General features: G+C 34.7%; 2 protein-coding genes across 7 annotated transcripts in view; one reads left to right on the top strand and one right to left on the bottom strand.

Annotated features, from left to right (window-relative positions):
- Positions 1–26,315, bottom strand: part of LOC100679775 (multiple coagulation factor deficiency protein 2 homolog) — a 230,935-nt gene that overhangs the window by 1,569 nt on the left and 203,051 nt on the right. For 2 of the 3 annotated variants that reach the window (XM_032601943.1, XM_032601940.1), the window contains one exon: positions 3,972–4,393. In XM_032601943.1, coding sequence (XP_032457834.1) covers positions 4,365–4,393 — 29 coding nt within the window. In that variant the 3' untranslated portion in view covers positions 3,972–4,364. Of the gene's footprint in view, positions 1–434; positions 1,179–3,971; positions 4,394–26,315 lie in introns of those variants that run through there. The other variant, XR_004345279.1, reaches the window with a different exon arrangement.
- The window catches only part of LOC107981668 (ras-related protein Rab-32), a 229,075-nt gene that overhangs the window by 150,663 nt on the left and 52,097 nt on the right, over positions 1–26,315 (top strand). For 3 of the 4 annotated variants that reach the window (XM_031928297.2, XM_031928296.1, XM_031928295.1), the window contains exon 2: positions 4,785–5,013. The exons of the other annotated variant lie outside the window; for it this stretch is intronic. In XM_031928297.2, coding sequence (XP_031784157.1) covers positions 4,785–5,013 — 229 coding nt within the window. The remainder of the gene's footprint in view (positions 1–4,784; positions 5,014–26,315) is intronic. 4 annotated transcript variants of the gene reach the window in all.

Below are 26,315 nucleotides of genomic sequence, written 5' to 3'. Positions count from 1 at the left end.
TCGCCAAGAGAAGGTGCCACGAGTATCGAATTCAGACAAGATTATAGTATTTACTAATATTTACAACAAATTTTTTAAACTTTTAAAAGTTAAGTTGAGTCCCAAAAGAGCCTGTTCGTATAACCTGCAAACTTTCTATTCAAATATCTTTTTAAAATATGATCGGTAAAAAATATTGAAAAGAATCAAGAAGGGTCGAGATACTCTAGAAAAACATATTTTTTCAACACGTGCATGAAAAAGGCTCTTTTCCATGCAAACGAATAGAAAATTGAGTTTTTAACGCAGCGGGAGGAAATCGTACATTGTGCAACAAGGGGAGAAAATAAGCTATTTCAAGCGAGGGTGAGGTGTTCAGCACGAGTCGGAATCGAGGGCGTTATAAAAATAATCTTTACTTAATGCTTTCCAGGATATTATTAAAAATTACGTACCTTGTGATATGTTTACAGGATTGTCTTCGTGGTTTTGATTAGCATTATGAATATCATTTTCACCGTTATTGTGATAAAAAATTTCGGGATGCAAGTTAAAAGATGGGACTCCTGAATCTGACGAATGCATCTCCTCTTCTCGAGTCGAATTATCTGTTTCTAAACTTGAAGATGATTGATTTATTAAATACCGATTTGTTAATAATATTTAGAGGAACAGTAGAAATAATTCTTAATCGCGACGTGACATACTTTGTGTCTCGTTAGAGTGTTTTTTAATTTCAGCATCAGATGAACTGTTTAAATTTTGCAGTCTACCAGATCATTGATCAAGTAAAAATGTTTTTCTTGGTCCATCGATCATCTTCCATGCATCGCCATGAGCAATATCAAATAACGTTTTTAATTGATTGGAAAAACAATCTTCTTTCTTCTTATTTGAAACTAAATGTTTATTTTTGACTATTTTGAGATAAACTGAATATAAATAATCCAATTTTTGAGAACATCGGTGATGCTGACTAGTGGGAATATCAGCTTTTTTCCAAAAAATTAGGAGTTAATCAATTACTATTTTAATACTTTCTTTTACAGATTTCTTCAGTGTTTTAATATTATACAACAATACTTGTAAGACTTGCTGCTTGCTTGGTAATTGGTTTCCGGAAATGTGATCTGATGTTATTCCGATAAGGAATATATAATTTTCCAGTTGTTGCCTCGACATTTCGTAATATTGGTTTCCTAAAATGCAGGACGTTTATAAAAAATCAACAAAGATAATCGTGAAATATAAAAATAGTAGAGTGGTAATTTTTAAATGTAAAAAAACGTAAGAAAATGTAACAACGTACAATAAAGTGTAAGATGTAAAAAAATTTAAGAAAATGGAATTAAGTGTGATATTTTGTTGGGTGTTGGACCGTTTTAACGTTTGATTATATTTTTTTACATCTTACATATCATTATTTTTTATTACAATTTATTGCAATTTCTCACTTTATTCTCAGTTACTTACAGTTTGTTACATTAATTTTTTTACATTTCCTTAAAATTTGTTACAATTTCTAATATTTTAAAATTGGTTTCATTTTGTTGATTCTACTTTTTTGATAATTTTCATAAGTTTTATAAAAATATATTTTATATAAAAATGTAACAATTCGTATAAGAACGTAAAAAAATGTAAGTAAGTATAATAAAATGTACCAAATACCATTTACTTACATAATATTATACTTACATACGATTTCTTACGTTTTTGTGCTTTCTTAAATTTTCTTTCATAAAGACAAGTAAAGAAACGTAAGAAATTCAATAAAATGTCGCAAACTGGAATGAAATATAAAAAAGGACCGAGACCCAACAAAACGATACAAAATATTACATTTTGTTACATTTTATTACACTTTTTTACGTTTTTTATTTCCATTAGAGAAGTAGAATGATTTTTAGGCAAAATTTTAAATATTGTTTATTTTTCATTTCAATAGATCTTAAAGTTCTTATTCAATTTTATTACAACAAAATTTTTTAGAACATTTTATCATAATATTATCATGTTACATTTATAAATTTTCTTATTTTCTTTTACATAACAAGTATGGTATTTAAAAATTTTTCCAATATGAAATATCTTCAAAATATTGACGTTATTACAATAATTCTTAATAAAAGTATTGCATTCAAAGTATTTTGAAATTATTAAGTCAGCAGTCGTATTTGAATAGCTGTTATTAACTTCATTTACAAGATTTATTAAAACTTGACAAAAATAAATAATTAAAACTCAGGAAGATGTCTACTATGTATGTAGGAACAATATTAAATTAATTTAAACAATTTTTTTTAATTATTAAAAAATAAAAATTTTGTTTTTCAATAATTTAATTTAAACCAATATTTTTTTAATTGTTAAAAAATAAAAATTTTGAAACTCACAGCTAGAGTTTTCGTGTTATCATCCTGATGGTAACACCAGTACTGGCCCTCATTATTTGAAATTTATATATTTTACTTATTTTGAACAACTTATAATAAATATATTAAAGGTTACAAATTTTGAATGATTATCACCTGATTATCATCAACATTTTATCTCACATAAACGCATATTTATAACTATCAGCTTTATTAAAAATACTGAGCCGAAATCACCTGATAATCAGCTGACGTTTTGGCATGATTATCAGCTGATTATCAGCTGATTATCAGTTGATTGTCATCTGATTTTTTTCAGTAGGGGCATAATCGGTTTGCTTATACACACATAATTCAAAATATCAAATTTCCCTGAAAAATAACAATTTTTCACCGACCTACGCTAAATAATTTTATGTTAAAACATGAACTTTTCCACACTTGTCACCAGTCAATAATATCTTTTATATACTTTGCTTATATTTAAGAGGTATACATTATTACGGACACTACAGGGATACAATTTTACTAAATGATTTTTTTACGTTCAAATTGCACTTTTTAAATTTTGCTTATTTTAGAGGTGTACATTATTACGAATGTTACACCGGATTACTAAATGATTTTTTTACGTTTAATTAGAATGCATCTATTTATACATATTAACTATAAAAATGTTCAAAAGCTCATTATGCCACGTCTAACTCTAAGGTCATTAAGCAATGTAGTCGCCACCTGGTGGACAGATTTGAAACTAACAAAAGTAATTCGTTTACATCCATGTTTGAAATTATACTACTGCATTCTAGTACTTTCGTATTAGTACTTTAATTTAAAACCGCTTTAAAAAATTGTCATAATATAATTACTAAAATACAATAAAAACTCAATAAATCAGATTTTGTGTCAATGCGTAAAAACAATGTTTATAAGTCCTTTAGTGGTTTTTCTTGGGGTTTTAGATATTAAATTGCGCTATATTTTGACCAAAAACAGTAGTTTTCATTCGAATCCAAAAGTTTATTGGCGATAAAAAGGCGCACACGACCAATAAACAGTTATATGTAAAATTAAGAAAATATGTAAAAATCATAATATTAACGTATTAAGCATAGCCTGCTTAATTATTTTTAAATAATATTTGGGGATTTGAACAAATGATACATTCTAACGTGTAAAAACATATATTTTAACTATTCTTAAAATTGTTTCCTTACATTCGTGAGATATCGAAAATCACAATACTGAAATTAATGATAAATAAGATTTTCACGTTTCACGCATTTTATTAAAAATGTCGATTGCTTTAGCATCGTCTTAAATGCACAAAAAAAATTTTTTTGATAATTTTATGATAAAGATCTTTATATGAAATTTGATGTCAAATTTGACGTACAGTTTTACAATTTCATTGATACATGTGAAATTTTACATGTAGAAGTTCGAAATCTTTACATATAATTTTGTGTAAAATTTCATGTAAATATTTTCAACAGGGTATAGTATTAAACATGGAGATTCAACCATTTAAAGTTAATAAAAATAAAAAATAAATTTTTTTCTTCATTTCTGTGAACAATTTATTAAAAAATGATTTTACAAATAGTCTTTTTTCTATGAGCTTTATTTTTTCTGATATAGCCTTTCCTACTATTTTTTCATGTAATGTAAGGTATTCGAGGGAAACGGATATTAATGGTTTATCGGATGACTGTAAGATTACCAGAAAAAAAGAAATGCTACGGGTTTTTCTAGTGCATTAAACATTTATCTCACTTTTTTCTCTACAGTCCACTGTTTGTCGGCGGCAGGCATAAAAGAAGAGTTTCGCAGGCGAGAAAGCGCGCAACGACAGACTTATTTTTGCGCTTGGTAAATCAATACCTATTATTATATTTTAGCCTAGGAGTTTTTGAGAGTTTCGATTTTAACCAAAGGCAAGAGTATACATAAGCGTCTCCTGCTTATATTATTCTATAGATAATATTGTTATTTTTGCTAATATTATTCTTACTCTTGCTCCCTTTTCTCTTGTTCTGCTGTAAATGAAAAAATATTTCCTGATTAAAACTTGAGACAAGAAACTAAAAAGTAGCTTTTCATTCCTTTATATATTTTATTTTCGCATTGGTAATAATCCAAGCTCATGCTATGGGGTGGACGAGTTTAAGGGTTTCGGTTTTTAATATTACTCTGATACTCGCCCTTTCCTCAATGTTTTGACGTATTTAAAATAATATTTTCTGATTCAAACTTGTTGTATGGGATTGGTGGGTTCATAAATTATCGGTTTTGATGTTTCTCCCACGCTCGCTTGCTACCTTACGATGTGCTGACGATTTTTAAAAAATGTGTGTATTTAATATAGTCTTTAAGGATAATTATTTTTATGGAAATTTGAAATTGAAAAAATAATTTGTATATTTACAGGCGTCGCAAGGTGTAACAAATTATAATACTATAAATGAAAAAACGGAACACCTATATAAAATATTAGTAATTGGTGAACTTGGTGCCGGTAAAACTTCTATTATTAAACGCTATGTTCATCAGTTTTTTTCTCAGCATTACAGAGCTACGATCGGAGTCGATTTCGCACTAAAAGTTTTAAACTGGGATCCTGCCACGATCATTCGTTTACAGTTGTGGGATATAGCAGGTACGTAAAACTATTTTTAAATGGATATTACGAGATAAGAAATTAAGATGCAAACCTTCTAGTTAATTTTTTCTCAGATTAGAGCTATGAATATTTTTGCCTTGTGATTTATTTATTCTGCAGATTCTGTTAGGGGGACAGATTCTTCCTGAGTTGAAAAATATAAAAAATTTCATTTTATGTTAATATCTTTCATAAATCGTTTTAAAAAGGATTAAACTGCACTATTTATGAAGGCACACGGCGCGATATATAAAATTTCGTTTAAAATTTATGATCTACTAAAATTAAAATTCTTTATTTTAAAAGACGATGCCTTCTATAAACATCCTTATATTGCGTAAAAATATATTGTAGGAATTAATTTTTCATCATTAATTGTTATCTTTGCACATCAACACATAGAATCATCTCAGAAATGTAATTTTCGAATAATTAGTTTTGATAAACATTAGCAAATAAAGGTACGTCCATACTAATATAAATATCTTTTAATTGATGCAAAAAAATACTGAATAAAGTTTATTATTAGGGGTCCGGATCAGATGATGCTAGGGATAATCATCATAAGAAACTAAGGGGGTACCCCCCCCCCCCTACTCGCTTCGCTCGCTAACCCCCACGTTCGTTGCAAATTGGTGTGCCAGTGTCTTCGAGGATAACGCGTTTTTTTATAATAAAAAAAATGTTACTGCCACTGGTTCAGAAATTTAAAAAGTAAAGCGAAGGTAAAAAAGAAAAGCAAGCTACGCTATAAAACTTTTAGTTTTTATTTGGCTCAGTTAAATAACAAAAAAACGTTACAATTTTCATGCTATGCAAATGAATTCAAGTTACTACAGTCTACAAGTCTTTACAAAAAAAATTCTTGTATTTCTCCCAAGAAAAAACAGTTAAAACCAAGTAAAAAACAAACGCAATTGCTGTGGTAACATAATTGTACATGCCTCATCAAATATATGAAAAATTTCTTCATCATTCAATCCCATGGCTATTGCTGTTTCAGTAAATATTGAATACGTTTCATTTTCAAAGTTCTTTAAATCATCAAATAAGGTTGCCCCTTTAATTCTGTGTAATATTAATTTTAAGTGAAATAACTCTTGTTCGTTAGGAATCACACAGAATAATCTTCCTAAAGTATTTGAATAGTTTTTACGTCTAATCCACTTCTTTTTTGTAAAAACGTGATGTAATGGTATATCACAATACCAAAAATTTCTGCCATAGTCATCAATTTTATTTAGTTTAAACCATGCTGTTAAAGTTGTCTCGTGATTGAGAGAATCTATCAATGTTGTGTTCATCCAAAATTATTTTTTGTTGATTCTGTAAATTAATAGCTAATTTAATTACACTATAAGAACAAGCACAAATTGGTAATTCTTGAATACGCCATGCAGCTTGCATTGCCCCTACGTATCTACAATCCATGTATTCTGTTATTTCATCGTATATTGCTTTATCTTCATAATTTTTACTCACTTTAATAAAAGCACGATTATGTCCTTTGTGTAAATATTTGTATAAATATTTGATGCTCATAATAGATGCAGGATATTTAACATTAATATAGCAGTTATATTATCTAACAAGAGTTGGATTAAAGGGAACAACCATTCTATCATCAATCTTTTCAGGTTTACCATAAAGCCTTTTGTTGTAGACATAGTTTGTATTTTCATTATTACGACGATGATATCTAGGAAAACCATTCTCTTCAAAGTGCGTTGCACCATACAAAGCTTTTTTAAGTTTTTTTAACTACATCATAACTAAGGGTTTTTTGTTTAATGAGGTCCATGTAACGGATGTTTGTATACTAATTCTTGTAATTCCACATCATTCTCATCAGGAATTTCAGCTAAAATATGTTCATCAATCTCATCAGGATTCGTTTATTCTGACTTATGATCCAATACTAAACAATAAATCTGTAAACAGTAAACGCGCGAAAGACCTCTTCTTTAAAATTCAATTACGTATACATAAGCAATAATTTTTCCAAAAATATTCCCACTAAGAATATCAGCTAGGATTGCTCGAAATTTAATATAAAATAATCTAACAGTAATTGTTGTAATATCATTGCATGAAGTTCCTGGCGGAAATTTTTTTAGTACTGTTTTCAACTCAGGACATTTTGGATTAGTTGTTATCGCAACAAATATATCTGGTGGGCTGCCTATTTTTCGCATTATAGCCATTGAATCAAGAAAACTACATGTACACTCGGGGGACAAAATAACTTTGAATATTCCAGTCCGTCCAACGTGGCCCGCTATGACACTTTTGCCCGATATGTTAGCTGGGTTGTGGCGCGCGCAGTAGCCGCTCTTTTTTGCGTGCCTTTTGACTCGTCGCGCGAGCTCGGGAGAGAGAAAGTGTCTGTCGCGCAGTGCTGGGGTGACAGTGACCCGCGTGCTGGACTCGCTCGCGAAAACGGAGACCTGCTGCTGCTGCGGAGGCATGGCAGCATCTACTAAAATGTTTGGTAAGTAAAACTAAATCCTATTTCAACCGTTTCCGGCCAAAGAGATTTTTATTGCATTCTAATTCAATGCACAAATTCTTGGCACTTCTTCATCACTATAACTTTTGTTTTGCTCCTTTTCTTTTCCAACTTTCAATTTATAATCTTTTTTACGTGGTTAGTTTTGCTCCACTTTCAATTGGTAACCTTCGTCACCATAACTTGCTAAGTTTTATTCCTTTTCCAATTTTCAATTTGTAATCTACTTAATTAATCATACTGAATCGCACATTTACCTCTTATATTACAGACTACAAAATTGAAATGGTGAACTTGGGGAACCAGGACGAGCAGGACATATGCGAGCTGCGACAAGTGATACCAATTTACATGGCCAGAGAAGTGAATCGTCTCCACGAGAGTGGCATTTACTTTGCAAGTCTCGTCTCAGAGGTTGAAGTGGATGCAATTTTTGGCAGAATCACCGCAGAACTGAACACCCGGCCATGTATTCCACAAGTAAGTCTCTTTGTTTAAATCTCACATCTTGAGAGTTGAAAGCCGTTCAATATTGTATAAACTCATTTTTTGTTGTGCAGGCTTGCAGATAAAAAGGATGTGGAACTTCATGAGGTCTCAATACATCAAAATAGCCAAATTTTTAAAAAGAGGAGTCGTCAAGATCCAGCAGCTTGATCCAATTGATTGGGCCCTCTACAAGAATCTACGAGAGCTTGCCATGCTGATATAGTAATTCCAGCTATTTTTCAATTTGTTTCATTCAGTGATAGTGCGCACAATTCATTAACTATAAGTAAATCTAAAAATTGATTAAATCAATGTAAAACCGACTAGACTCGGTGATTAATTTTGTAAAATAATACTATTATTGTAGGACGCTATAAAAATTGTAAAATTTACTAGATTGTAACTTGTAAAAATAACTATATTGCAAAATGTAATATGAACGATTAATTTAAAAAAATGATTCTATTGTAAAATGAGATTATAAGCGCTGATAAAATGTTAATGTAAAATGAAATGCAAAGATGCATTTTGTAAAAGTATTTATGTTGCATAAAATGAGATTATAATAAAAGTTAATAAAATTTAAATGAATAGAAATTGTAAAATTATAAAATAATGTTTTAGATAAAGTCTACAGTTTTTTGAAAAACTTGCTACATCCATGCCAAAACGTTTATCTGCAGTGATCGACGCTAATGGACATAAACTACAAAAATAAGGTAAACATTGCTATAATTTAACTATTTGATAAGGTTATACATTTAATTAATGATGATTTTATTTTTCTAGATGCAGCAATTGTAAATATTTTGTTCTTTGTCGTTGTTTTTTGTTCTACAAGTTTTTTGCTTTCTCAAAGAGAAAGCTTTTTTACATCATTATTCATTTTTGGATTGGTCTACTCTGGAGCCAAGCTGTTTGGAGCGAAAAATAGAAATCAGAATAATGAAAAAATATTGTAATGGATAGTGCGGATGGATTTGTTTTGACAAAAGCATTGTGAAATCTACACTTAGTAGAGATTACACTCCATGCAGTGTCGATAGTTTTTGCAAGTGAGTATTGGGAATAATTACGTATATTATTGTTGACCAGTGGAAAATGTCTAAATAATGAATTTTGTTGCATTCAGGAAAATGGCATCGATCTTTCCCCAGCATACATGATTAGAAGTAAAGAAGTAGTGAAAGATCATGATGAACCCAGATGGGCGAAAACGAAAACTCTACTAGAGGTCACAAAATCTTGGTTACAACTATATGGTGAAGAAACTTCTGCAGGGCTTCCAAGCAACTTGTTTACAAGTCTCTGAAAGTCATTATGATGAGAAGCGACTACAGGGCAGCTTCTACAAGATCTACAGTCAAATTGTAATGCAGCTAAGGGCTATTCATTAGGGTAACAGGCTTAGATCTGGTTAGTGGCTGTAAACATTCAGCTCCAAACATTCCTTTTACTTTTGAAGTGAATAATGATGTTTTTTTTTTAATTTAAAAAATGTAACAAATCTCACGTTTTGTAAATAAATAAATAAAACTTTATTGTGAAACTTAAAAGTTATTATTTTTAAAAATTACAATTTTAGTAAGTGCAACGAAAGCTGTGACTGCAACGAAAGCTCTTCTAAGTTAGATTCCTAGGGAGCTGGTAATATCCTCCTTCTGGAGGAACTGGGATGTGATTCCGCCCTGGGTCCGCTGAAGCGAATCGGTTCAGCGGACCCAGGGCATCGACGTCGTCTTCAAATTTAAAAAAGAGCGCCCGCTGCGCGCGCGCCATAACCCAGTTAACATATTGGGCAAAATTGTCATGGCGGGCCACGTTGGACGGACCGGAATATTTTTTTATTGTTAAGCGCATTTTTTATTACGTGATCAACCAGACCTTGATAACATTCTACACGTAATTTTTTCTGATTATATCTTAAAAAATTCAGTCTATAATATTCTATATGATATAAGCTTGAATATAATATATACTTTTGAGTTAATCTTCCAAAATATTAAATAGAACTAAATTTTGATTTAGGCCTATAAGCTAATCGATATAAATAATATTGCAAAGAATATACATTTTTATCATTGTTATGATTTTGTTTAAAAATTGGATTCCATCTTATATCTGCGTAAGGAAACATTATAAGGAAAATCATAGGATCTATGTGAAAAGATAATTTATTCAGAATAGAAGTTGGACATATTTCTTTTGGGTGGGTCGGATAAACACAAAGATCATAATAATAAGATTTATACGGGCGTAGGGGCGGGTAAAAGGGTTAAATACACTCGGACGCGCACACTTAGCTTTTGAAGCCGATAGAAGAAAAAAAAAGCCGCTGAAGGCTAGAGAAAATTAGGAGGGGAAATCATAAATAAGGGGGGAAAATTAGGGAGAAAAATTAGAGGGGAAATTTCTGAATCGGTGGTGGCGGCGGCGGTGACAAAACTTCTTTTATAATATAGAGAGATATAGAGAGAGAAGGAGATGCTGTTATTAAATTTTTCTTTGCAGGAACATTCAATTTTTAAACGCAGCAATATTCGTTTCTAAACTTCACGACCTCAGGGAGAAAATTCGGGGGGAAACGCACGCATTTATGATATAGAGAGAAGAGATATGACTAAGGGAGTAATTAAGGGGGAGTAATTGAGGGGGAGTAATTGAGGAGAAGTAAATGAGGAGAAAAATTCTTGAAACAGCGGCGGCGAAATTTCTTGTATAATATAGAGAGATATACAAGTGATACATAAATAAATATATATATATGTGTGTTATACCTATCTTATAAGCTATTTAAACCTCAATTTTGGTGAAAGTAAGATTTCGATCCGGACTACGACCAGAGATTAGAGGAGAGATTTCCGATGCCGTGTTAAAAATGCATGGCGAATTCGATCATGACGCCACTTGCGGCCTGCGATCGAAATATACGCATCTAGAAAAGGAGCGTAGGGGAAATATACGCATCCAGCGGCAGTGGAGGAGAAGGGAGAGGCGCTATATATTCTTAGGTCCACCACGCCTGACGCGGCGGAGAAAAACGGCGACTGTCGAATTTGCGCATCCACACCTCGCGGTAGTTTCAACCAACACCAAATAACTATTCGGGCATATTATTGGACTAAAAAGAATGTTTAAACAACATAAGTGTAAAAAAACTAGAATCTAAAACTCTTGAAAACTCTTGATTGAAAACTTTAATTTTTTAGAGGGATTATGGTTAAACTGACACAAACAAGTTAAGCTTAAGCTTAATCAAAGCTAAATTAAACTAATAAGCCACCCCAGCCTCCCGATAAACATATGCTACTTTCAGTTTTCATATGCCAACAACGATCGTGGCGACGCGGTCTACGTTGTAGCTGGGTATTCTTATGCACTCGGGTTCGAGTCCAAGTCTCAGCAAATTTTTTTTTCTACTTGCTGATAAAATATATAGTATACAATAATAACGCAATATGCCATTCTACTTCTGCAATTATATTTCAATTTAGGTAAGTATAGGGCACAGAGGGGACCTGCAATGTATAACTACCATTATTTATAGTTTTTGACGTAAAGAAAAAATACAATTTTAAATAAATTTAAATTATCTTATTAGTACGATAACGTTTTATTAATTACATTGATATTAAAAAAAATATATATTAATTTGTATTCCTAAAATTCAAGAAGTTTTATTGTATACTTTTTTTCATAAACGATTAAGAAGTAAATTATACCTATATTTATTGCAGACCCACTGTATACTTACCTAATTTGAAATATAATTGCAGAAGCAGAATGGCATATTGCGTTATTATTGTATACTGTATATTTTATCAGCAAGTAGAAAAAAAAAGATTTGCTGAGACTCGGACTCGAACCCGAGTGCATAAGAATACCAAGCAACAACGTAGACCGCGCCGCCACAATCATCGTTGATGGAGAAAAACTGAAAGTAGCATATGTTTATCGGGATGCTGGGGTGGCTTGTTAGTTTAATTTAGCTTTGTTTAAGCTTAAGCTTAACGTGTTTGTGTCGGTTTAACCATAATCCGTCTAAAAAATTAAAGTTTTTAATTATTGCCACTGACATTAAGGGCTTAGAGTTTAGTATGTAATAGAGTTTATCGGTGATTGTTTATAAATATATCATTGTTTATGAATCATATCCACCGCGTAAGCCCGAATCCTTGACAGTTACCGCCGCTTATGTTATTTCTCCTCTATGCTCTGCCGCGCCGCGATGTGATTGTGTACTCTCTACTTCCCTCTTCGCCGCTGCTGCTGGTGAGGAAGCTAGTTGCGTACGGCCGCCCCTACTTCTCCTCCGCTGCTTCTAGATGCGTATAGTTCGGAGCGAAAACCGCAAGACGGCGCTAGCTTACGACTGTATATCGCACGGCACGCTTTCGCCCATGCTCATCGGCAATCTCTCCTCTAATCTCTGCTACGACCACCAACAAATCCATGGAGATACGTTTTTATAGTGCAAAAGTTCCTGTATGAATCCCATTCCTTTTTTTGTCGGGCGATAGAGTGGTTTAGCGACGGTCGCGAATTCTTGCAAGAATTTGAGATACTACGACGCCATTCCTAAGAAACGTCTCATTTGTTTCAAGTTTTTCGGTGCTGGATACGCCACAATGGGCGCTATCTTCTTTGGAAATGTCCGAAAACTATCGTGATTAACCAGGACGCCGAGGTACTTGACCTCTTCTCGGCAGAAGACACTTTTGTCCCAGTTGATCGTCAATCCAGCCGCGTTCACTCGCTGGAGCACTTTCTCTAAGTACTCGAGATGCTCTTCAAACGTCTCTGTCGCGATGATGATATCATCGAGATACGAGTACGCGTATGACTGGAGTTCTGGGCTAATCACTTCTTCGATCATTCGCTAGAAGGTCGCTCCAGCGTAGGCTAAACCAAACGGCATACGCGTAAATTGGAATAAGCCTAGCCCAGGAACTGTAAAGGCCGTCAGAGGTCTTGGGTCCGGTTTCAACGGTATTTGATAGTACACGCTGCTGAGGTGCAACGTCGATATGTACTTCGCTTTCTACAGTTTACAAAGCATATCATCCATGTTAGGCAATGGATATGCGCCAGCCTTTGACAGCGCAATTTCTTTCCGGAAGTCGACACAAAAACAATATTGCCCATTCGTTTTGCGCACCATCACTACCGTGCTTGACCAAGCACTGTCAGAGGGTTCGACGATTCCCGCAGCAAGCAACTCTCGTACTTGTTAATACATCTCCTCTTCTATTTTTGGCGACACAGGATAATACTTCTGTTTTATAGGCCTGGCCGATCCAACGTCTATCCCGTGCTCAATCAACTGCGTCCTCTCTCTCTCTCTCTCTCTCTCTCTCTCTCTCTCTCTCTCTCTCTCTCTCTCTCTCTCTCTCAGTCTTTGGCGTCTCGCCCTTAAAGGCGCATTTGAGGACGATTGCTACTCCGGGCCTCCGGGGGTGCTCGATATAAAGCTTCGCAGGCTACGGCGGCCTCAACTTCGACCGCTGCCTCGAGTAACTGCTCCACGGTTGTGAAATCTTTCTGCTGGAGTCCTCGTTTCAGAGCGGGCAGCATATTATGGTATATCCGATCCAGTTGTTGGCAATCGTCTGGTCGGGGTTTCATTCTCCGCATAATGCCTTGCAGGTTGAATATGTAAACCCGCACGCGTTCGCCAGGCCCCTGCGTTCTCGTTAGCCTCGATCTCTTGTTGTAACAGGTTCAGAGGGAGTGGCTGTTTGGCGTCATAATCGCCCGTATAAATCGAGCGTGTCGATACGTGTTCAGCTGTTGCGTCGATGAATGACTTACGCAGTTCTTCCCTTTTTACTCGCGCCATTACTATCGAGGCGTCCAGGCTCACTTTAAAATCTGACTCGGTATACTCTCCAACGAGCCATCTGTACAGCCTAGCAACGCGATCTTATGGCTTGCCGTCTGGCTTGAACTGCATACTCTCGAGGACATCGTCCATCTCTTCTTCGTCGATGCCCAAGCACCAATTCTCGACGACCTCCTCTATTTTCTTCGCCATAATAGTGTATCTTCTGCGTCTAAACAACATTTACGCGGTTGCGCAACAACGACGTGGCAGCTCCCTATCCTACGCACTCACTCCAGATAGGCCCTAGATTTTATTCTTATTGCTAAAATGTAAGCATTCAAAATATAACCTTTCTACTCACACACTTACACACCTAAGCGCGTTGCTGACGTACATTATTACGCGAAATTGAATAAAACGAAAGATCGAATTCGTATAATCGGAGCGAAATCCGCAAAAAAAAAAAAAATTTATTACGCCAGATAAGCGAAGCTTGAGATAAGCTAAAGCTTAGCCGCTTCAAAGATAATTAATTCGTGAAATAGTTCGTCCTAGGAAAAAGCTCGCCGAGAATAAGTACGACAGGAAGTAGAATACTCCGCCAAATTCAACTGTTGAGAGTCATGATATTATACTCCCCAGGTTAAGCGAACAGGTGCCGTGGTACAAATGGGACAACGAAGGCATTGTACCGTCAAGCTTAGAAGAAACGTTAACTGCCATTCTCAGCTATAAGAAGATAAGGAAGACTAGTAAAAGATGTAAAGAGGAGTTGAGGACTGGTTCAGCTTATTAATCCGAAGTCGAAGCAGGAAATCAAAGCCTAATAGAAGTTATTAACTCCTCGCTGAAACAGATTCAAGCCTTGTTAACTCCTTCCGTCGAGGGCAAAGGAGCAACTAGCGTAATTACCAGTTATCTGTATCTCAATAACTCCTGAAATTCATTTTCACTTAAGTACTCGAAGCCCTTAACGACCCTTTGAGGTATGTTGGACAGCAGAAGTCGATTGACACTACTTCTTCACTATTCGTTAGCCAAGCTACTAGAGTTCAACCAGGCACCATGCAAACGACAAACCCATTCTTCAGCAAATCCAACCCGTTCGCTTAGATTTTGCTTTCAACAAAGCTGCTGAAACAGAAACAAAGAGGCCGGACGAAGTAGGCGCTACCACTCAGAAGAAGAAAAAGAAAATTACGAATGAATAGTAGGAGAGCGCGAAACACTCTCGTATAATCTAAAATTTTATTTAAATGATCTTGGTTTTTAGTTTATAATTTATCATACGTACTGCGAAGCTTGCACGGGGTGTTACAAACGCAACTCGTATGGCGTTGTCACAATCTACTATTACATTTAGAACAATGACAAAAAGCAGAATAGGAGGAAGCTAAGTGCCAAGGACTTCACAACTGTTTTCTGTACAAATTAAAACTGAGATGACTTCTCTTTGCGCTACAGAGGTTCTAAATTAGCGATTGTTGAAAAATAGACTACATTCTAAGTCCCATAACTCTAGTTTGAATGAATGCATTTTAACAATCGAGGTGCTGAATTAAAGATTTATTCCAATTGAACATTTTGAAAGGCAGTGAATCTGAATTTTCTGAAAACTGACTAAATGGCGACTGATTGAAAATACCATTGACTTTTACCGCTATACGATCCAATTCTGCCTTTTTAAAATATATATGTCACAAAAGTATTTAGGCACTTGCCCCGTATAAAGAGTTTGAAAGAAACTTCTTATAGCCATGGTGAACGCCTATTGAATTGGAACAAAAAGTTGTTTTTTTCCAATTCTTTCTGTACCATTTTTTGCAAAGAGGTTTCTTCATAAAAGTAGTCTAGCATTACCTTAAATCTCATTTAAATTATAAATTAATTAACATCCTTGTGCAATTGCATTGACTTAAGGGTAACGATTTCAGACCCATCTTACCGATCACCGCAGCGACCAGCGCCATTCCTTTGAAACCCATAAAGTCAATGTAGGTACAACAAGGTTGTAGTAAAAAATTATTAACCAGTTCAAATAAAAAATAATATAAAAGATAATCTGCGCAAATTTCCAAACGTATCTGTTTCTTATACTAAATTTTAACGTTTGGAATATCTATGATTTACCGATCTTACCGCTTACAAAGGTCATAGCAGAATGTCATAGCAGCACTTAAATCAAATTTTCACGCCATTATACATATTCTCGATTCATGCGCAGATGTCATCGATAAACAACAGGAGAGTATTTATTTAAGTTTATCCTGTTCGGCCTTCCGAACGTTTAGTCTACTCCTGATACTGCAATAATTCGAATGAAAAACTATATCAAGTGGCGCGGTAGGACTACGATGGCAATTTTAAGAAGCAGATAGAGTCGCGGCGCCCGCGCCAGTATTTACTTCTATATTGGTGTTCGGATTTTTCATTTACAGACAAAAAATGCTTATCACTACTGTTCGTGAGATATTTTGACTTATTAGCATGTTTTAATGCTAAACTATGATTTCCAATTGAAATATTAGCAACAAAGCCGTTTTATGTCATAATGAACGAATGTCTAATTCAAGACTGCTCATATACTTATTTCAAATTGTCTTTTACACCCCAAAAGTAGTAAGACTGTAAAGTTGGTCGCACAAGTGTGTGTAATATAGTTAGTTATTGCCATCTCACAGTTTTCTGCATACTCACACAGACGGCCGTGTGTCGTAAAGTCAGCTAAAGTATTATAAATCTTTGCTCTATATCAAGTGGCGTAGAATGCGGTTGATGACAAGGTCTACGTAGTTTGCACCGTGGTTTTTTTTGTCTAGGTAAATAAATCATAACTTTAAACGCCCAATATTTAAAAAAATATCAATTAAAAAATATTGATCTTTTATCTCTTTCATATAAATTAAAAAAATGTGTTGGCCGTGTAATCTTTTATTTACTAAATTTATTTTAAATATTATCTCTAAAAAAAATTGACTCTCAAAAGAGTAAAAGGATAGGCGAGTTTGATATATTCTGCAATGAAATTGCTCTCAGTTAAGACAACTAAGTATAACTAATCAATCAAACAGAGTCAAGTTTATTAAAGTGAATACTTTTATAGGCTCGCTGGGTACACATTTTACTGGGGGAGTGAATCAGCGAGCGGCGACCGCCACGGAGGCGCGACAGACCGGTCATCACGAAAGCAGCGGCAGCTCTTTTCTCCCACCACGCGCATATTAGCATGCTTGCTTGGGTGAGGGTGAATATTTTGAAAAATAAAAATTAGAAATTCAAAATTTATAAAATGAGATTTTAAAATTAATAAACTTATAAAATAAAAATGTTGAATTGAAATATTGCGAAAGGTGATATTTCTAGTTAAAATATTGCAGAAGCGATATTTTTAGGAATTTCCAAATTTAAGTTTTCAAAATAATACCTTTCCAATATTCTACAATTTTACCTTTTGTTATAATTGAATTCGTAATTTTTGCCTTTCAAATCTTTATTTTTCAAAATTTTTACCCTCACCCTGCTTGCTCAGCTCAGCTCTCCCCTTACATATCAACCGCACATCGGCTATCGGGTATTCTCGATTCATTCCGCTGAATTTCGGACGCGCTAACATAGCGATGACTTTTCATGACGCTTCAATTTTTTTTGCGTCAACTAGACGACGTGACTTTTTTAATATGCGCAAAACGTTTGCAGATAAACTTTATTGACTTATTGCGGTAAACATTGTCACTGTATGACACGCCTTGGCGTAAACCTCGATTTACTGCACGCTCGTGCAAAGATGCACTCTCTAAATCTCGGTTTACGCACATTGTATCATAAAAGATCGTACGATACTATTATTCTTATTATACTTTCTTTATCCGTATTATATTTTGCCTATCCTTAATTTACTAGTTGATCAATGATTACTTCACCTACGATTTTGTAACTGTCTGTCAAAGTTGCGATTAAGTCGGAAGAATAAGAAAATAACGGCGATTTACACATCAAAATCACTAAATCAGAAAATTATAAAAATTTATCAAAAAATTTACAATTAAATTTATCCTCGCATATTACTACTTTGCACTCAATAAAGACGCATTTGAATTTACGTCGAAGTATAAAGTACACTTGCAGTCCCGCTGCGAAGACTAGTACATTTCTCACTTCGTTTACGTTTGATTCTCTGGCAACGAAACTATTCAAAATTTTCCAAAATTCCACACCATCTTTTTAAGTATTCACTTCTATCGGCTGTCCCCGAGACACCCACATTTTTTATATTTAATTGTATTTAATAAAACAAATTGTTTTTAGTCCTTTTTGATGATTTTTAGTCCTAGACACCAAAAGCCGCAAAGCGCTCCACCTAGACCTCGTCATCGGCCACCCTCTACACCTAGACGCCACCCTTGAATGATTTTTACTATTTTTATATTGTATCACCTTCCCCTAAACCCATGCGAGCCCTAGAAGCCACCCCTACCAAACCACAAGCAGTCTAACTCATCTATCCCAGGGAACACCGAGTTAAATAGCTTTATTTTTACTTAAAATAATTAAGCCACACACCATAAGCCAACTAACCACCTAACCACTCACCCCCCTACCCCTAGAAACCACCCCTACCAAACCACAAGCAGGCCAACTAACATAACCCTGGGAGCAGAAAGTTAAATCACTTTATTTTTTCTAAAAATAATAAAAACCCACTTCACAGGCTTAATTTTTTAACAGACCGGAAACACGCAGAATCGTATAACCACGTAATTCAAGACATTATTACAAGTAAATTAGTCACATTATTTGTTAGCTGTAATTCTTGAATGAACTGCTATTAGTCATCTGCGTTGAAACAGATTTAAGCCCCTTTACCACGTCAAGGTTGCAGTCTTCAAAGAGGTTTTTTTGTTATTTTTTGTTTTTGTTTTTAATTTTTTTTTAGTTTTTATATCTGTAATGTTTTATAATTTTTACATAGCAAAGTTGAGACATTTATTGAGGATTAGAATTACTGAATTATCATTTCATCAGAATTGTTTGAGCTTGTGAAGTTAATTCTTTAGTTTTTTTTTCTTCAACATCTCGCAATCTGCTTATGGCTGGATCTGATAAAACTAAGCAATAATGAATTATATTTTCATTCGTCTTTCTTCTTTCATACATTCTGCTATGTCGAACTCGAGCATGGCGAAATATTTTGTTGTTGGATTCCTGGGCTTCTTCTGAAAAATACCCAATAGGTCCATCAAATGTCCTCATAATGTCACATCCATGTATTAGCACTTTATACACAGCAGCTGGCATCTTATACCACGGGTAAATTTCTGTGCATTTTTTAGCAGTTTCCAAGCAATATTTTTTAAATGTGTTTAAATTAACTTCTTTTGTGCAAGATATAATTTGTAGAATTACATGCATTCTATTGAATAACTCTTCGTCTACACTGATAATTTGAGATACAGCTTTAGATTTGGCAAAAAAAGAACGTGCCACATTTCCTGTGGTAGTTGTTCCGGAACCTTGCTTGACTACATCTACCGTTAAACCAAGTTTGCTCTTTAAAGACTGCTGAACTAACGATTTTCTCTCATTTTTCAAATCTTTATCTGAACCTCTTGCTGATCCTTTCTTAAAATCTAGATTGTAAGAAATATGTAAAATATATTCCATGGATCGAATCCAGGTGTGTAAGATAGGAAATCCCCATTGGTAAAACTCTGTATTGCCCTGAAGTTTTAAGACAAAATTCATATCATTAATATCTTTAGGACTAACTCCACAAATGTTGCAGCGAGAAGAAGCCTTTTGTTTAGTTAAAACATTGCATACTTTGCCATCTATCACGGTAAATTTTATGTCAAATGTTATGTCAAATGCCATCTCCATACATTCAAAGTTATAATTTTTTATTTTCTTTAGCAATGCTGAAATATTTTCATAATGTTTCTCGGTTACTTTATCGCTTTCTTTAAAAAATTTGAAATTTATTAGACGACAATAAAACACGGATGAAGGTTTTTTGTTAACCCATAAAATTTCGTTTTTTGTAGTCCTACCTCCTGCAGAGGTACAAAATTACAAATAAATACAGATGCGTCAGTGGCTGTAGTTTGATAAACAGAATTATCATCGCTTGATTCAAGATCGGTGGAGTCGACATCACCAAAATTTCATTTTTGTCTTGTCGTCTGTTGTCCTGAAGCTCCATCCATTCCCCACTTGCCCACAAATATTAAACTTTTCGTTGCATTTGTTAATACTTCTTTATCTAAAGTCATTAGAATCCGTTTTATAGTATGTTATAGCAAAGATATAAAATGAACTTTCGCTCCACTATTAGAACAAGTGATATGCTCAGGGTAACAAGCTTTCTTAGCTTCTACGATTGCAGAATAAGGTGGATATAATTTATTTCCATGCGTATTGTAAGTGTGGTTCCTTAATTTCTCATATGTTTGTTTTGTTAAATCTTTATTTGTATATTCGGTACTAAATAAATTTTCTATTGTATCCGTAGTATTATCTGCTGAAGATGTTTCTTCTTTTAATTTTAGCGCCAAAGATAGCTCCTCTTTAGAATGCTTTACAGAGATTTCACGAACTCATCTATTTTTTGTTTTTGAACATCCTTTATCATAAATTATATGAGGTCGACTTATATTATGAACATTAGAAAATTTTTCCGAAGTACGTGAAGTATTACTAGTAAATAATGTTAAAGCTTCATTATTCATGATTGATATTGTATTCATATTTGATGTTGAAGTATTTATATTTGACGTTGAAGCTTCGTCAAGTAACTGAATCACAAAAGAATTTTCTAAAATTCTTTGTGTTTCGATTTAAAAACATCTTTCTTTCGAGAAACATCTTGCCATTTTAGTTTATATTTTGGAAAAAATGATTTGATTAGTTGGTTTCTTAGATGCTGTGTATGTCTTTCAGAAAGTGCATACTCTATTTTTACATCATTTACAACTATGTCGAGAATACAATTTTGCTCATTAGGATGATACCATATTAATTCACATAAATATGAGTGTTCTATATTGAGTAACATTATTTTAGCTCTTAAATAATTCTACGTTGTAGTTATTTAATACATTTTGTACCCCTTCATAAAATTATTATTGACAAAGTAAATACCATTTCGTTTTCACCTAAGTATTTATTTTATTAAGAAAATCAATATGATGTCTGTATCCATTATTTCATTTCTAAATAAATCTTAAAAATCACTGCTGCTGATATGAAATATAAGAAAAAAGTTGAGTAATTTTACATCCTCAATTAAAATTGAAGTCCATGTGTTTATTAATGTAGAAACATAAAATATGAAATAAAAGTTGATTGATTCTTTAGTCGCAGCTGTATTAATTAACAAAAAATAAATACATAGAGTTAGAATCAACAGAACTATGCAGGTATGCCGTATGTTATAACAGACGTAATAGAAAAAATTTTACTGAAGAGAAATATTCTTAGATTTGACGGAAGAAAACTTAATTTAAATTTAAACTTTTTTTTTCAATATGATAAAATAAACATTCCCTGGTAAAAATAACTTATTAAATCCGATTCGAAAGATAATAGGGTTTAATTGGATTTCTTAATCGGAAATTATCGAATTAAAACCTATTTAATCGATTAAAATCTTTTTAATCTGATTATAAGTTTTAGTCGGTCTTAATCGGATTTAAACAGTTGTGTTTTTAAATAAAATGTTATATTTGTTGAAAAATACATCTGATTGAATCCGATTAAAACCGACTAAAAGTTATAATCAGATTAAATAGATTTTAATCGATTAAATTGGTTTTAATTGAATAATTTCCGATTAAGAAATCCAATTACAACCTATTACCTTTTGAATCGGATTTAATAAATTATTTTTACCAGGGTTTGTACGTATTATACTATAATCTAATAAATTCAAAAAGTAAACATTTAGCCATCGAAAAATCGTATCAATAGATGTAATTATATAATTATATATTAAATTATACTATAATATAATAAATTCGAGAAATCTTCAAAAAATTCTGATAGAATTTCAACGTATTTTTTTATTTAATCTAATAACTTTTTCTTCAGTAAATTTTTTTCTAAAGTCTATCATTCTCAAGTAAAAAATTCTGGAAATTTCTGACGATTTTCCCGTGTTAGCCGCCATTTTATGTGCTTTTACCTTTTTTTTTCAAAGTTTAAACTGAGACACTGAAGTTTAAGTCTCGAGGACACGATTTCTTCGCTCTAAAAATTAAATCTTAAATGATTTCAATGTGAAAAATCGACACGAATAAAGATTTTTTTTTAAACCATGTTTTATTGCTTGTGGTTTGGTAGGGGTGGTTTCTAGGGGTTAAGCGGGTTAGGAGTAGGTATTTAGGTTATTAGCTGGCTTATGGTGTGTGGCTTAATTATTTTAAGTAAAAATAAAGCGATTTAACTCGCTGTTCCCTGGGATAGATGAGTTAGACTGCTTGTGGTTTGATAGGGGTGGCTTCTGGGGGTCACCTGGGTTTAGGGGAAGGTGATACAATATACTTAAACTTGATGCTTTTTTAAAGAATTAAAAAAAAAAAACATGGTTCTACGACTAAAAATGACGCGTGGCTCGAATTTTGTCCATTTTCTCCCACTGTGCGGCGGGACGACAGCGCGTACTATAACCTCAATTTCTCAAAGCTACATACCAGAGTGTGCAGTGTGTATCGCGTGCCATAATTAAATTACAATAGGTGCTACAGATGTTAAGTTATGTTCCCTGATAGGAAATGTTGTGCTGATATGTTGACATTTTAAGCTTGATTCAATAAATGTTGAATATTAACTTTTCATATTAAAATAAGTACGTGAATGTTCTCAACCGGAATTGTGAGCGGTTGTTAACGTGCTATAAAGTAGCAGTGTACAATTATTCAAACTGCGCGCTTCGTCTGGTTGCTCGATAAATCTAGCTATTTCGCGTTTCGCTAGCAAGTTTCGGTCCCCATGTAATCGACCCTAAAGTGCGAGCTTCCGCGATGTCGTCTGCTGATCCATACTATATAAAGCTGCTTCGAAGTTATCAGTGTTGCGAGTGTTTATTTCTTTATATTTGACTTTTGCATGATGTGTTTTCGATGCCTGCCCACGACCAGCAGCACTCGCTTCGCTCGTGCTGGCAAATGTCGGAGCAGGCATCGAATCCCTGCAGCAAAGTAAGTAACAGAAAGCAAGAAAGAAAGAGAGAGAATGAGAAGTTTTGCGTTTTTTGTGTCCGAAAGAGGGCGCTCGTGATAGAGGCCCGTCCAAAAGAGCAGTCAGTTTAAACGTGATTGCATTGTTTTTGATAATTGGAAGTTAATTAGTAAACATACTTTTGACCAGGTATAAAGAAAAATAGTATATGCCACATGGGCAAAAAGTTCGGCTTCGCCTCGGGCATCATGTCGCGCAGTGCAGGAATTCCAACCTTTCTGCCCTTGCAGCGTAATATACTAATTCAAAACACGTGCATCGAAAACGCGCCTTTCGCCTACGAAAAAGTGAAATTAGAGTTTTTCAAGCCTGAGGCGAAAGGCCTTTTTAGTGTTTTTGTGTGTATATATACGTATAAACATACCCACACATACATATATACATATATCTGAGGCGAAAGTGTCTTTTCCCTAGGGGCAAAAGTACTCAATTTCGCCCCAAGGGAAAAAACACTTTCGCCTCAGATATTTGCATTTTCGTGTGTGCATATGTGTGACACATCTCATACATGTATGTATATACCATTAGTCCGTGTGACATCAAACACAATTCAGATTAAAGAGCGTTATCGGTGCACTAGTTATAAAAAGCATGGTACACAACAAGGAGCGAATTGACTTTTTTAGACTCTTATGGGGCATGCGACGCCCTCAACTCTCCTCCTGCTTAATCATCAACCTACTGAAAAAGCTTTAGTGAAAATCAGATGATTTTCTGGTGATTTTCAATGGAAAAGCGTGCCAATTTCGTATTTGATTAGCAGATGATTTTCAAGTGAAAAGCATGTGACCTCTTATTTTAAAAACCCAATTATTTCCGCATTTGATTAGCAGATAATTTTTAGATGAAAATCATGTAATGTTTTATTACTTTAAAATATTATGTTCTGGGTTTATATTTGCAATCATTGAATAAACTTTTTCAACATTATTATCAACATTATTATTTTTATTTTAATGGTTATAATGCTAGATTGTTCGCATTTGCATTGTAACGGTTTATCTCGGTGTACCCCGAGAGACTGGATAGTCAGTCGGTTCCAGGATCAGGATAGAGGAAAGGGGCAAAAAAGAGTCAGTTTTTATATTCTCAACAATAACAAAATATATTTCTTAATTAAACAATAGCATTTGAAATCAGTTGTTAAATCCCGGCTGAAACAGAAATCAATTATGCGTCTCGTTAAAAATACTTCGCTTTTACAAATGAAATTGTTTAAATTAACGCGTTTAACAAATTATAAGAATATCCACGCGATTTCGTTGCAATAATGTTTCGGCGGTTGCGGTATCGGTGTATCGATTTGGTGGCGGATTTCGAGGTTAGGAATTCATTTGGGATGGTGGAGTCGTGAGCGCACGGCTACGTCGATCCGAATGTGTCACGTAACAACGATTCCGATCGCTCTGTTTGCGCACAGAAACGGTCGGGATAGTGTCACGGTGTTTTGAGGTTATCCCTCGGACTTGTGTGGTCGTGAGCGCACGACTTCAGAAATCTTCGTCACTCGTCTCGTTCTTCTCTTTATCCTGTGTGCACATAGCGATAAAGCGAGTCGTGTGACGTCGGCTTAAGGCTGGCTTTAGAGGTTAGAAGTTAACCTTAGATTCACCAGGACGTGAGCGCACGACCTGGAGAATCGCCGGCGGAACTATTGTTACCTCCTCAACCCTTTGGGCTCACAGTGGCAGAGGGAGGCAACAATGTGTCGGGATGTAGGTGAGGATTTTACGGTGGCACCGGGTGTCGTTCACGTGTGCTCACGTAGACGAGGCTTGGTGTCGTTCGGATGTTCCGGGTTGCCTCGTGTGCTCACGATGGCAATTCGGAGTTTCAGATTTCGGTTCGTCTACTAGATCGTCAAGTGGGCTCATGAGACGATTTCGTTGGCCTGGGTCTATCTCTCGCTTTTCCTTGTATTAACGTGTGCGCACGATACTACCTGGAATGGAGCTAGAGTAGAACTGCCCGTAGCGCCGCGCTATCCGCCTTATAAAGCCAAGTTCAGTTTATCAACCGAGCCATCGTGGCCGCTCCATCTCGCTCGCACATAGTTCGTACGGGACGGAAGGAGAAAGAGAGAGGGAGAGAGATTTTTTTAGATTTTTAGATTTAATTGTTTTTTATTGTTGTACATTGTATTGTACATATAAAATTATAGTATATTATAAAAAGAATAAAAATTTTGTGTAAGGGTGTATTGTGTAGGGGTGCTAGTGCGTGTGAAGAGTGTAAAATGGAATGAATTGAAATGAGATGAATGCGAATGTGTGTATGTTTGTGTGTTGTTTATGTGTTTTCCAGATTGAAGAATTAATTTTTAGCTGCTTGTTTAAAGTGTGATATGGATAGTGTGTGATAGAGAGAGAGAGAGAGAGAGAGAGAGAGAGAGAGAGAGAGAGAGAGAGAGAGAGAGAGAGAGAGAGAGAGAGAGAGAGGTGAAAAAGACGTCATCGTTTATCACGACGGAAAACGCGCGAAGCACGAGCACGTGAAACAAGGCGACGCCATTTTGACCGAGCGCGCATGAGTACGGAGGGAGAGAGAGAACATATATATTTTTAGTCTCTCTCTCTCTCTCTCTCTCTCTCTCTCTCTCTCTCTCTCTCTCTCTCTCTCTTTCTCTCTATGTACAATGTAAAGCATATACACGACATGAAATAAAAAGGAACGTATGCATACGATTGTGATACGGAATGGAGGGAGTGTGATATAAATATCACTCTACTGGACACGAGTCCCGAGTTTATGAAAAAACACGAATTGTAAATTGAAGCCGATAGGTCGGTAACGTATCGACTGTACGTAGTACAGAAAGTTCGCAAGCAGCGCGCGGCGCTGCTACACACGAGTGAAGGAGAGCGCAGAGCGCAAGATGCGCACAGGCACACGGGTCACGTGTCTCACGATGCATGAACGCGGAGAAATTCAAAATGATCACGCACACTTGCATAACTAGTGTAAGTCTGCTTGCGTGCTGCTTCGTTTACGGACACCGCGCAGGTGGGGCTGCTGTTATGCGGGTGAAGACTCTGCAAAGAAAAGACTTAATAAGTCATCTTGCTCAACAGTACGTAATGACGACAACCAAATCATGGAGGAAATTAAGGAAAAGATCATCTATAACTACCAACTGGAGGAGTATGAACCATACGAACATCTATGGCTAAAGCTTCACGAGGGTGACATCTGGATCTTCGGTGGTTCCGAGAACAAGTTCTGCCTGGGTAATGTTGTCTGATA

The sequence above is a fragment of the Nasonia vitripennis genome (assembly GCF_009193385.2).
Source record: "Nasonia vitripennis strain AsymCx chromosome 4 unlocalized genomic scaffold, Nvit_psr_1.1 chr4_random0005, whole genome shotgun sequence".
Classification (NCBI taxonomy): domain Eukaryota; kingdom Metazoa; phylum Arthropoda; class Insecta; order Hymenoptera; family Pteromalidae; genus Nasonia; species Nasonia vitripennis.
This window is presented reverse-complemented; position numbering and strand designations above follow the sequence as displayed.